This window comes from Antechinus flavipes, chromosome 3 (assembly GCF_016432865.1).
Source record: "Antechinus flavipes isolate AdamAnt ecotype Samford, QLD, Australia chromosome 3, AdamAnt_v2, whole genome shotgun sequence".
Classification (NCBI taxonomy): domain Eukaryota; kingdom Metazoa; phylum Chordata; class Mammalia; order Dasyuromorphia; family Dasyuridae; genus Antechinus; species Antechinus flavipes.
The window spans coordinates 475,520,051-475,532,823 of NC_067400.1; the positions used below are offsets into that span (position 1 = coordinate 475,520,051).

The 12,773-nt window shown below is 38.5% G+C and overlaps 1 protein-coding gene across 2 annotated transcripts in view; it reads right to left on the reverse strand.

The window, feature by feature from the left end:
• Positions 1–384: 384 nt before the first annotated feature.
• KCNJ5 (potassium inwardly rectifying channel subfamily J member 5) overlaps positions 385–12,773 on the reverse strand; it is a 47,816-nt gene continuing 35,427 nt past the window's right edge. The window contains exons 1-3 of one of the 2 annotated variants that reach the window (XM_051986689.1): positions 11,593–11,694; positions 6,458–7,401; positions 385–1,441 (exon numbers count right to left, since the gene is read on the reverse strand). In XM_051986689.1, the coding sequence (XP_051842649.1) occupies positions 1,140–1,441; positions 6,458–7,401; positions 11,593–11,600 (1,254 nt within the window). In that variant the 5' untranslated portion in view covers positions 11,601–11,694 and the 3' untranslated portion in view covers positions 385–1,139. Of the gene's footprint in view, positions 1,442–6,457; positions 7,402–11,592; positions 11,695–12,773 lie in introns of those variants that run through there. The other variant, XM_051986690.1, reaches the window with a different exon arrangement.

A 12,773-nucleotide genomic window follows, 5' to 3' on the forward strand; every position in this document is an offset into this window, starting at 1 on the left:
TTGGTGAAAAGGTTACCTTTGACTATCCCCTTGCCTATAATGATAGTTCCTAAAAATAGGAAGGCCATTGAACTGAAAATCAGGACATCCTAGGAACTAATTTCTGCAGGTGATTGTTTAAAAAATAATCTATAGCTTCATTCCTCTTTGCTTCCCTCCCAACTTCCCTACCTTTATCTCTGTCCCCCCAGCTTTAACATTAAGTCTGTAAACCTCACTTTCTGGAGTTCTCAGTTAGGCTTACTCTATTATATGAAAGAAAAATAAGCTGTAAATTAGCTGTATTTTGAGTTCCTAAGGCAAAAGTTTTCTGGGACAGAACCAGTATTTGGTGTTCCTTGACCTGGAAGATATTTGAGGTACACAGAATAATAAAGAATATGCTTTTATAAATTGCTAATAAAAACCAAATTTAATCTGACATCCCTGGTCTGGTTTTACTAAGACATAGGTCCAGGTTTTACTAGGAACTTCTAAGAGAGTGAATAGACTACATTTTAAAAACAAACCCAACTCAACACACTAATAACAAAGATCTCAAACAGTATTCTTTCTTCAATGCCAGCCCTACCAACTGGCAAAAGCTCTCAAATAAAGAGTGCTTCCTTCTCTGAAGGGAGGGGATGCCTCTTTTGAGAATCTACTTCATGGCCTAATGGACCCAAGGGCAGAAGTGCCTCTTGCCCCTTCCATCTCCTCTTCCGTCCCAGCCCTTCAGCAATGTTTGCTGTGAGCAGCCTAGAAATCTAGCTCAGGGAAAGCACCAGGGTCAGTGGGAAGAGAAATTAGGGGCTAAGCAGTAAAAAACAAAGACATCACAATTATAAGACAGAAAGTCCCACTTTCACCTTGGACCCCTAGACATCATTCAGTTGGGAAGAGATGGGAGGGACAGAACTATAACCCTTACAGGTGTAAGAGCAGGTAGCTTAGCAAGGTCTCTATGTGTCATGGTGCACAGGATGGCATCTCGTTGGGAAAGGGGAGGGCTGTCTAGAATAACTATCTTCTCCAAGCCGCTCATGTTTCCAGACACCTAAATAACACATCTTAGTTAATTTGCCTTATGGAGTCATAAGGGTCTCCAGCTGGAGAAAAGCCACTGGAAGGTGGTGTTCCATTCCCCCGGGGCATGGCAGTCACACAGAGCTACTAGTCTCTCTGGCTCTACCCGCCTCAGCTTCTTCCTCTCCTTCCTCTGCCTTTTGGCCCAATCCCCCTAACAGAGTGGGGCTGGAGAGGTACTGAAGGAGCCTCCCTTCTCGCTGGGCCTCTGCCAGTTCCTTGGCACAGCAGGTGGGGGTGTTGGTCTCGTAGGTGTCATGGAAGGTGTTGTAGTCTACCTCGTAGAAGCCCTTCTCTAGGGTGAGAACCGGCGTGAAGCGGTGACCCCAGAGAACCTCAGTGTCCATGTAAGAGCTGCGGGCCTGGCAAGTCATCCCTAGGAGAACAGAGGACAGAGAATTACTGATCCACACAGGGATACGCTAGTGGTTTATTAATGTTTATTGTGTGTATATATATATTAATATTTATTTATTGCTGTAAAATTTGCAAAGTGTTTTTACATAGATCATCTCATCTTTTCATTGCAACAACTCTGTATTAGGTACCATAATTTATCCTCATTTTACAAATGAAGAAATTGAGACTGATAAATAACTTGCCCAGGGCACATAGATAATAGTTATGTAAGATTATATTTGATTGTATAGAAAGATTGTATGCTGATTGTATTCCTATCTCCAAGTCCTGTACTGTTTACTGCACTATACTGGATGTAGTCTTCATGAAGTACAGTGTTTCATTCACAAACCTTTTATTTTATTTTTTTGTTTTTCATTGCATACCAAAATGTTCATATTTATTATTGATTGGTAGATTGAGAGGGGAAAAAAAGGAAAAAGAAAAAAGAATGAAATTAAGAAAGAAAAGGAAAGGAAAAAAGAACAAACATGTATTGTTCAGTAGACAGTCCAGTAATAGATGTCTCTAAAATTAGGTAGGACGGTCCTTGGATAAAGAGCTTAGCATTTATTGTCAGCTTGTACTCAAAACTTTTGTTATACCTATCAGAACTTGGGCTCCACTAACACTGCCTCCAACAATCCCGAGTTCCCTTCTGACCCCAATAAGGTGTCAGAGAAACTTTCAGTGGGAGTCTCATGTTCATATATCAAAAACGAGTGCTACTGCTATTACCAATAATTACTAGTCACCTCCATAGTCCTTTCCTGCTCTGTTTATTTGAAATACACATTTTCTTTTAAAAGAAAGAAATATGTACACCCACACATCCTCTGTTCTTTGCTCAGGGACACTAAATACTTCATCATCTCTAATTCACCATCAACATAACTCTAGCCTTCTTAGCTTTCTATGCTCTCAGTATTTTTAGATTTAGGCTTTTCCCCAGAGAGAGAGAGAAGCTCTATTTTATGGCTGAGGAAATCTCTATGTTTTGGAACACCGGAAAGTAACCTTTCAGCTCTCCACTCCTTTGGTCTGAGGAAATATACCCTCAGAGCATGGAGAAGAAATGTTTTTGTCTTGGATCTCACATCAAGGGATCCTGGTTTAAAGTCAGTGTCTATTTTTTGTTTATTTTTTACTGATTTAAATTTTCCTACATTATCAAGGCCAGTTCAGGGTTCTAGGCCATGCTGCCTTCTCTCAGAAGCTGCTTGCCTGAGCCAGGTCCCCACATTGGGATGAACATGGCCATGTTGGGGAACTGAATAAGTTGGAGGCAGGTTACCTCTGAGGACTCATCCAGAAAGAAAAGACTGGAGGGAAGCTGGTCCACAGCTTGTACCAGACAAGCAGTTTAGTTTCTCACTGTTTCCCTCTCTCAGTTTCTAACTTCTTAGCTTTAGTTATTCCACCCAACATTGGCCACAGAGTGGCTGAGATTCATACAAGGGCATTTGGGAGAAATGGCCTTTCTTCAACATTTTTAAATTTCCTGTCTATATAGTCTAGTCCATTGGGAAAATAAGTTCCATTACTTCCATTATTCACTACAGGGAGTACATCTTCCCACGGAATATGGAATCACGCAGGACCACAAACAAATATCTCAGCTTCCCCTGAATGGCACAGGTTCCAAGGAGCACTTTAATGGGGCTGATGGTGAGGTACATCTCGGTGTGACTGTTCTAAAGGAAAGCTATTTTGCTAGGGTGCCTTACATCCAACACTGCTGGTCCCTGGGTCTCCTGTTAACTCTGGGGCTAAATGTTTGCTCAGTGGTATAGCAGATGAGAATCCTGCACTTAGAGTTGGGATGAAGTGAATTAGAATTCTGCTTTAGAGATTGGCTGGCTAGTTAACAATGACCAGTCTCTCAATCCACCTCAGTCTCACTTCCCTCATTAGTAAAACTGGAATGATAATAGCACCTACTTTATAGTGTTGTTGTGAAGATCTAATGAGATCACGCATATGTTGTTCTTTGCAAACTTTAAAGCACTACATAAATACTAGACATTATTTTCTAATGACCAGCATTTTACAGACTAGGATCTTCTTTTTTTTTTTTTATTTTATAATAACTTCTTATTCGCAGAACCCATGGCAGGGTAATTTTTTACAACATTATCCCTCGCACTTGCTTCTGTTCCGATTTTTCCCCTCCCTCCCTCCACCCACTTCCCTAGGTGGCGAGCAGTCCTATATGTGTTAAATATGTTGCAGTATGTCCTAGACTCGGATTTTCTTGACGAACACTCTTACCCATGCCCCTCTAGCTGCCTCATATTATAATTTCTTGATGGTATTTTATAGCAAGTCATACTTTTCAAAGTACTTTCTTATCTAGTATTTCATGTGAACCTCATGACAATCCTATGAGCTACAGAGGGTATATAAGTGTAACCCTGAAAAATTACAAGGAAAAGCAGAATACTAACTGCCACTCAGAGAAGGATATTAAAAAAGAGCTCCAAGAAATATGCCAGATAGTTGTATGCTAATCCTAAAATTTAGCCAAATTCCAGTTTTCCTCAGTTTTCCAAAACAATTTTTAATTCATTTAAAAATAGAACCCATTGGGGAAATAAACTCCACAAGTCAATTATTCACTATGGAGAGTACCACTTACCGAAGGATAGGAAAACATGCAAAGATACAAACAAGTACTTCAGGTTCCCCTAAATGGCACTGGTACCAAAGACTGTTGAGCCTTGATTTAGGGTGAGCCCTTCTGAACTAGTATTTGTAGGTAGGCTACTGGGATTGTGTTGCCCCATTGTTTGGAAAATGTTCTGCATTTAGGTCAAGAGTAACATTTTGTGGCATAAAGGAATTGTGATTTTATATACCTCTGAAGCCAGGACCCCGGGGAGTTTGAAGAGGGCTTACTCTTCCCCTGCCACTTCTCTGAGAGGAGGCAGGTATGGTGGTCGTGCTCTTCATGACTTCTTTGGGGAAAATGAAAATTTGGCATTGGACTGCCTCTACTGCTTCCCATTGGACACCAGGGCTGACGGGGAAAAATTCTCACATATTATTCTATTTTGTCAGGGAGAGAAAAGAGCCATCCATTTTTTTATTATCCATTGTTCTAACTGGTATCTCTGGCCTGTTTATTGTCTTCATTGATGATGATAATAGGTTTGGGGGACACTAATATATCCATCAAAGACCACTTTTTTGCCTGAGAATCTCCTTGCTCTGATTCTTATTTCAAGACCACAGTCAAAGTATCTTTCAGAACCTGAGGAGTTTATTGTCCTCAAGCATGGACAGTAATTAGCTTCCAGCATTTGTGCTTATGTATGGCTCCATTGATTTTGGAGGCTTTCAATGTATGGCATTTGGCAATTCTCTATAGCTCCAATGAGACGCTCCAGTCTGGGCTAATTGTATGGCCCAGTGGCCATCACCAGAGAGGTCCTGTTACAACAGCCCCTGGTAACCACCCTTACTGATACCTGCTGTTTCAGGTTTAGACGTTAGAGATATTTAGAAATATCTCTAGGCCTGATTCCAAAGTGGAAAAGATTTGGGGATAGAAGGTGTTATTTAGTTCCTCCTAGAACAACCTTCATCCCCACTTCAAATCAAGGCTCCTTCTCGGATGATACTTTGGGAAGATTTGGTCCATTTCCTGATATCCCCAAAGCAGAAAAGGCAGGAAGCACAGGTATGGCAGATGGGGAAAAGGAAAAGTGGTTAGATATAAGACAGAAAATCAATGACAGGAAAGGGCAAGGCAAGCTTTGGGATCTAGAATCCTGAGACCTACCCTTGAATCCTCACTCAGCTACTTGTTGCCTTTATAAACTTGGGTAAAACCCAACCTCTCTGGGTCTCGGTATTTTCATTTGTAAAAATGAGTTGGTTGGTTCTGTCTTTAAGTTCTATACTACTGATCCAGTGATTCCTCAGGATGCTGTGCTAAGAGGAGAGAGTCAAGGACCAAGAGCCTGCTCAGAAACCTTTGGCCTTTAAAAACTACACTGTGAATGTGCTACACTGGCATAGAACCAAGGATCTTAGTCATCAGGTATCTTTAAATAGTAGCAGCAGTCCCAAGCTAAGGTGCCAGGCCAGAACACCAGGGTGCTTTTCCATGGCACCTCTGGGTATTTATGTCTCATTGAAGATGCAGCATTATTTACAAGGGAAGGACAATGGCTTTTCTGCCCACTTACCAAACAAGCAGATAGGCAATCTTCTAGGATTATTCAGGGGGCAGGAGTAAAGACTAAATTTTATTCACAACTACTCCAATTTCCATAGCATTTTAAGGTTTATAGTGAGATTCCTTTATAACAATACTGCAAGGAAGAGATGCAAGCATTTCCTCCCCTTCCCATTTTATAGGTTAAGAAGCTGAAAGTCAGAGAGATGAGATGATTAATGCAAGTAAACTAGAGACTGGGAGTCAATCCTGCTCTCTCTATCCTAAATTCTATGTTCTCTCCACTAGACCAATTACTCTCTCTGAACTTGAGTCTAGGATTCCTTAACCTATTTTGTATTCCATCCTTTTGCAATCCAGAGAATCTTAGAATAATGTCTTTTAAGTGAATAAAACAAAATGCACTAAGTTGGAAAGTCAACTAATTATTTTGCAATATGTTTATCAAAATTTTTTTGAAAGTTCATGGATCTCAGATTAAGAACTCCTGATCTAGTTCTTACTAACCCTGACATGTTGAAATGTTTCAAATATATATATTTGAATTTCAAAATCTGTGGTAGAATAACTTTTAAGTTGTCCCAAGGACCTGGACATGATGCTTTCAGATCAAGTCTGACTTTCTTCGATAAGACCCATGGTGACTGGCTAATCCCATAGGATTAGAGATTAAGAATTAGTAGAGTTATTGAGTCCTGAATCCCAGAAAGATGAACTACCTATAGGTAGTATATAGTAGAACGAGGACATAGGAAGATCACCCTAAAATAAGCTTTTCCATGGACTTTAGGGCCAATTGGTATGTCTTACCTGTAGCCTCTACCATGCCTTCTAAGATGACCACCACCTCAAACTCCTCCTGATTCAGCTGTGCCCTGGACATCTCCCAGAAAGGACTCTTCTCATTGATTTCATGGGAGATGATGAGAGGGGATACCAGGAAAAGGCGGTCATCCCCAGTGTCAAAGCCTACATTAATGTCTGTTTGATTTAGGGGAATGAACTCCCCTTCTTTGGTCTGCCTGGACTTGATGAGCTTGGCTCGTATGGAGGCCTCTACAATGTGAGAGTTTCGGAGGTCCCCCACCCGGAACATGAGACAAAGCTTATCATCCCTCATAGAAATGACTGCATTGTTAGAAAACATGAGAGTCTCTGCCCTCTTCTTGGGTTGACTGATCTTGACAAACATGCAGCCCACCATGAAGGCATTGACTATGGAACCCAGGATGGCTTGGACCAATAGGAGGATGATTCCCTCTGGACACTTCTCTGTGATGACCCGGAAGCCATATCCAATGGTGGTCTCTGTCTCAATGGAGAACAGAAAGGCAGAGACAAAGCCACTGAGATTCTCAACACAAGGAACCCAGTTTTTGTCTCCAACGTGGTCCAGATCTCCCCGAATGTATGCAATGAGCCACCAAATGAAGCCAAAGAACAACCAAGTAATGGTGTAGACCATGGTGAAGACTAGGAGATTGAAGCGCCACTTCAAATCCACCAGCGTTGTGAAGAGGTCACTCAAGTAGCGATAGGTTTCCTGGACATTTCCATGATGCACATTACACTTGCCACTCTTCTCCATGTATCGCTGCCGGGGCTTCTTGGTTTCAGTCAGGAGACGGGTCCGATCAGTGGTGATGGGGACATAATCACGGGCCTGTTTGGGAATCTTCCTGGGGTCTCTAGGGGTAGTTCCAATCTCCATGTCTTGGTTCATGGAATTCCTAGAATCTCCAGCCATAGTTTGGCTAGTTTGGGACAAAAGAGACATAAATCAGCACTAGTGACTTTTCTGGTTCAGTTAAGTATATATGTCCTAAGTAGGGAAACTGTAATTTTGTATTGTACATGAAAGGTATCATAAAAAATATGTAAATTCTACCCTCTCCAACTTTGCATATGGGCAAACTGAGACAAAGTGACTTGTCCAAGTTAACTTAATGGCAGAACTATAACTAGGACCCAGGTCTCTTGATACTTTCCTCTACGTGATTCTTCAACTGCAAAAGAGCAGTTTTTACCCAATGCAATGCAATGTTTTATTATGCATGGAGTAATTCAATTCAATAAACATTTATTATATGAATACTTGGGGGATACTATTAGAGAAGACATAATGTGAAAGGAAGATATAGATTTAGAGGTCCTTATTTAGCAGGAAGCTATGTACAGATCTATCTATCTATCTATTTATAGATAGATAAATAGATAAACACACATATATATAAAAATATATGCACACATATGTGCACATGTGCACAGAAACTATAAAACAAAATAATATATGTGAGTAAATTAGAGGGATATAAAATACCATGTAAAGTTCAAAGAGGAAAAGGTTATTATCAACTAAGGGGAATCAAGGGAGAATAAATGGAGGTAGCAGATGAATATGGCTTTAATAAGAATTGCCAAAATAAATATTCCAGGTGGCTACTGTGTGAGCAAAGGTTTGGAAGTCATGTTCATGGTTAAAGAGCAGTTGGGTTTGGAAAGGGAAGGGAGAGATATAATGTTGCCAGGTTGTGAAGGAATCTAATTGCTAGGCAAACTTTATTTGGTAGGCAAAGGGAAAAACAGTCAGATAAGTGCAAGAGAAAGGTTATTCCAGCAGTGGTATAAGGGATAGATTAAAGGGGAATGAAATGAAGGCAAAATGATCTTTCAAGTGGTCACTGAAATGGTTAGAAAGGTGATCAGTAGGATCTGCCAGAGTAGTGGTTATAGCAATGGATAGAAGGGGATGATATGACAGATGTTAAAAATATAGGCTAACATAAAGTGATGAATCAGTTCAAAAGTTTGAATACCTCATAAAAGAAAACTAAATAAATCCTCACCAGCACCACCGCCACCCTCAAAATGCCACATTTCTAAGTATAATCTTGCTTGACCTGTTGTCTTAAGGTGGTCTAGATACAGCCCCTGCCTTCTAAGAGCTTGTGAACAACAATGGCATATGGCAGGATGTTCATCAAATCAAAGATTGATAGAGCTAGAAATGACTTGAGAAATCTTTAGAATGTCCATTTCCCAATGTCTTCCAAATATGTTCCAGAGATGTTTGAGATGGGGCTCATACTTTATCCAGTTTGCTCCGACAGATATGTAATGACACCCATTTCTCTACAACTTCCTAACCTAGGGTTCTTACAAGTTCATTTCACATGCTACTGGAAAGAATTAACATTTCTATTGTGATGCTGGCTCAGAATATGTGGAGCCTGCAAACTAAGGTAGTCCATGATTTATACTTTGACTATTTTAACTGCCCCCTCCAGGAAGTAGATCATATTTAATGTCACCTCGAGGGATACAAGTCATTTAGATCCTTTGTCATTTTTATGAGTAGGCTTTTCTTTCTTTTTTTTAACTTACATTCATCTCAATAAAAAATCTGGACTGTTGTTTAAACAAATGCAAAACATCTTTCATAAATCTACCAGCACATAAATCCATCAGTTAGCAATCTCTCCTGGATATACCCTACTAGAGAAGGCCCCTAACATAGTCTTTCTTTTCCCTTCCTAGCCAAGCCTAGCAGGTTCATATAGACTTTTCGCAAATCAAATGATGGGGTCATGCAAGGCACTGTCTGCTTTGTATCTTTAATGTGCATTTCCTATTTTACTACATCACCTGCTCCCCATTCCCTGTCAAGCCTTCTTACAAGGATAAATGAGACAATGAATTGAAGGTTTCAGAGCTTTTTGCAGAAAAGTTGAAAATCAAGTCTAGGACTGAATGTAGCTCTTCATGAAGTATAATATCCTTTCAACAGAATCATTTATTCATCCTTTCAACAGAATTATTTATTCATTCAACTAACATTATGAAAGACCCTTAATATGCCAGGCAATGTACTGTGATACAGCAACAAAAGTTATCGACTCCAAAGGACTTACATTTACAAGGAGAGGACGGAAGGGTAGAAATCTTGCTCTTCCAAAATGAACAATGCCCAGAGATTCGGCCAAATGGATTTTTGGATCCAACAACAGAACTGATTTGGAACAGTTCAGTTATTAGCATTCTAAGTGATAGTGTCATGAAAATTTTAAATGCTGGGATCCAGGATGCACTTTGTGTGTAATGAGTATGCTGTTTTAGGATGTACTCAGGAAAAGAGAAGACTTTAGGTTTACTCTCTCACAGTTGTTATAGAATGCTTTGTGCCAATATTGTGTTGTCTTCTCTTATTCAACTTATTCTAACCCAGAATTGCAAGATAAATCTTTGTGGCATTAAATAAAAAATAAGGGTGTTCTAAGCACTAATACTTATATATGAAATTCTCTTATAAAAGGACTCAAAGGGGTAATTTGACTATTAATTGCTATTTTATAGCAATTCATAATTTTTAAGATATTTTATAATCTTCATTAATTATAATAATGACTTAAAATAACTTTATAATAAGTTTATATGGTACTTTCTATACTATATAATATTTAAAATATTAATGAAGTAGATAAGGCCATTATTGTTGTTCCCAATTTATGTATAAGTAAACTGAAGCTTTAACAGGTTAAGTCATCCATCTAGTTAAGAGTTGGAGATGTACTTACAATTCAGGTCTCCTGATTATATATTGATTTAACTAGGCCTAATGTCTTAATTTTTTTCATTCACAACCCTTTTTCATCCAAGAAATTTTTACATGACCCTGTGTTTGTAGATACATAAAATAGGGATACGAATCAAGCGACCACTGATAATAAATCATAATTTACAAATGAAAGTTCTTTGTGTTTTAGGAAGCACTATGAAAATGTAAATTATTATAAGCTTTGTTCTAAAAATGAAGAAGTTGAGACATGGAAAGCCCAAATAATGTATCCAACATTAACCTGTAAACAATTCAATTTGACAAGTGTTTTGTGATGAAATACTACTGTGCTGTAAGAAATAAGTGGTTGATTTTAGAAAAAAACTTGAATGGAATGATGAAAAGTGAAATGATCAAGACCAAGAGAATGATGTGTACAAATTAAAGCAATATGGTTTAAAGAATAATTGTGAACTACTAAGTTCACAATAAAAATTAAGTTATTATAAGTATTGCAAATACTCAAGTTAACTACAAAGTACCTAGGAAAGAAAATGCTATCCATACCTCCATAGAAAGAACTGATAAATAGAAGTATGGATATTATGGTTTTACATATTTTTATAAATCTGTGCCAAATTCTTCTCTAGTGTCAGATTGGAAAGAAGGGGAGGGAGATAGTTTGGAACTTAAAGAGTAACAAAATAATTGACGAAAGAAAAAAAAAGAACAACAATTTTTTTTGGTATCAGCAAAACAAACACTATTAAATGCAAGGTGTTAGAGACAGGAAGTTAAAAGTGAAAAATAGTTTCTGCTCTCAAGCAGCTTATATATTTTACTGACAATGCCTTAATTCTCTGAATTTTCTCTCTCATTTCAAGGATTTGCAAAAATTTTTATTCCAAAAATCTTCCTAAGGTTAAAAGGATTTACAAGGATTTTCCTTAATTGGACATTTCAAAACTCAGAATATTCTCTTTGGATTCAGGGGCTTTGGTAAACTTGCCTCAAAAAAGATGCAAGGAAAGTATCTGGCATATCATCAAATACCCGGATCCTCTACCTGTAATCTGAAGGATGCAGACTGAGACAATGATGTTAGCAAATCTTATTAAAATCTAAGCAAGCTCATTAGGGCTCTCTTAACTTTAATCTTCTTTTGAAGGTGAATGGGAAATGGTTCACAGATGTGATCAAATCTAAAGAAAGGCAAAGTTTAAAGGTCCAACAAAGCAGATTAATCTCTTTGATATGAAAAGTACAAAAACCAAAGGACAGACATTGGTAGAAAAAAGGAAGAGAGGCTATGTCTATTTAAACTGGCTCATCAGTGAATCATGCTTTCCTCTCTACTGAGCTTAAGTCTCCTCAGGACAATAGGACTCACCTATCCATATTGATGGGGATTCTTCTTCAAGATGTAGCTGCAGGAAGTCAGAAATCACTGACATCCCTGGTCAAATAGTACTTGCAACTGAAAGGCCACATAATTTCCTGAAAAAAGCATTGAACATATGATATCCCCATCTCAGGATCAGTTTTATTATCTGTAAAATAGGAATAATCATAATCTTCACTTCTTCCTCTTAATCCTCTAATAAAGAATACATGAGTTATTTGTTTAAATACAAATAGGGGAAGATGTCTATTCTTATGAACTTTTGGACTTCTATGGCTTTGAAGTTAGGCATTTTTCTTTTACCTCTAAAGCTATACCTGGATTACATGAGCACTTCTTCAGTAGGAGAGAAGATGGTAAACTTCCTGAGTTAATGATTAGTAAAACAGAGGTTTCATCTTAAAAGATAAAGAGAAATATTTTGAGTCCAAAATTGAAGGGGAGAGGAGAAAAATTGGTTTAATAACTTTTAATTATAATTGGTTTAGTATTGGACAGATTTCTTCTTTTACACTTTGGGATAGCTAGGTATTTCTGATTATATCTTTGCCACTAAATAGAGAATAGCATGTCACTTAAGTTCAATTCACTTGCATGTCATGGTGTCACCTCTTTGATGTCATAATGTTGTGTCAGTTTCCTTTTATTGTCCTGCCTCAGTTTCCCTAAACTGTCCTGCCTCAGTTTCCCTAAATTGTTCTACCTCAATTTCCCTGAATTTTTCTGCCTCAACCCCCCTGGTTGCAACCTCCTCCCTTCCTTATTATTAAGACTGATATAAATTAGGGCTGGTTACTCTAAGGTCATAAACTGTAAATGTTTAATCTCAGATAAGGGGAAAATCTTCTATTCAGACATCCTGGCTCTTAAGTCCTCCTAAGTTATCAAGAATTTATGGTCCTATTCCCAACCTGTCAGAACCAAAATTGATGATCCCTTCCTGGAAATTCCTGCACTCTCCAGTGTTCAAATTCCACCCCTTGCCTCTGTCACCCCTGATCATTAGAGCCATATAAAAATCATTGGAATCTCAATTCGATGCTGAATTCTTTAAGAAGAAAATCCAATTCAGCCCTGGAGGCAGAATGGATTCTGCCCTGCCTCCAGACTATCTCACCCTCTCAGAAACTCAAATAAAATATTAAAAACTCTCTAATCTCTATCTTGCC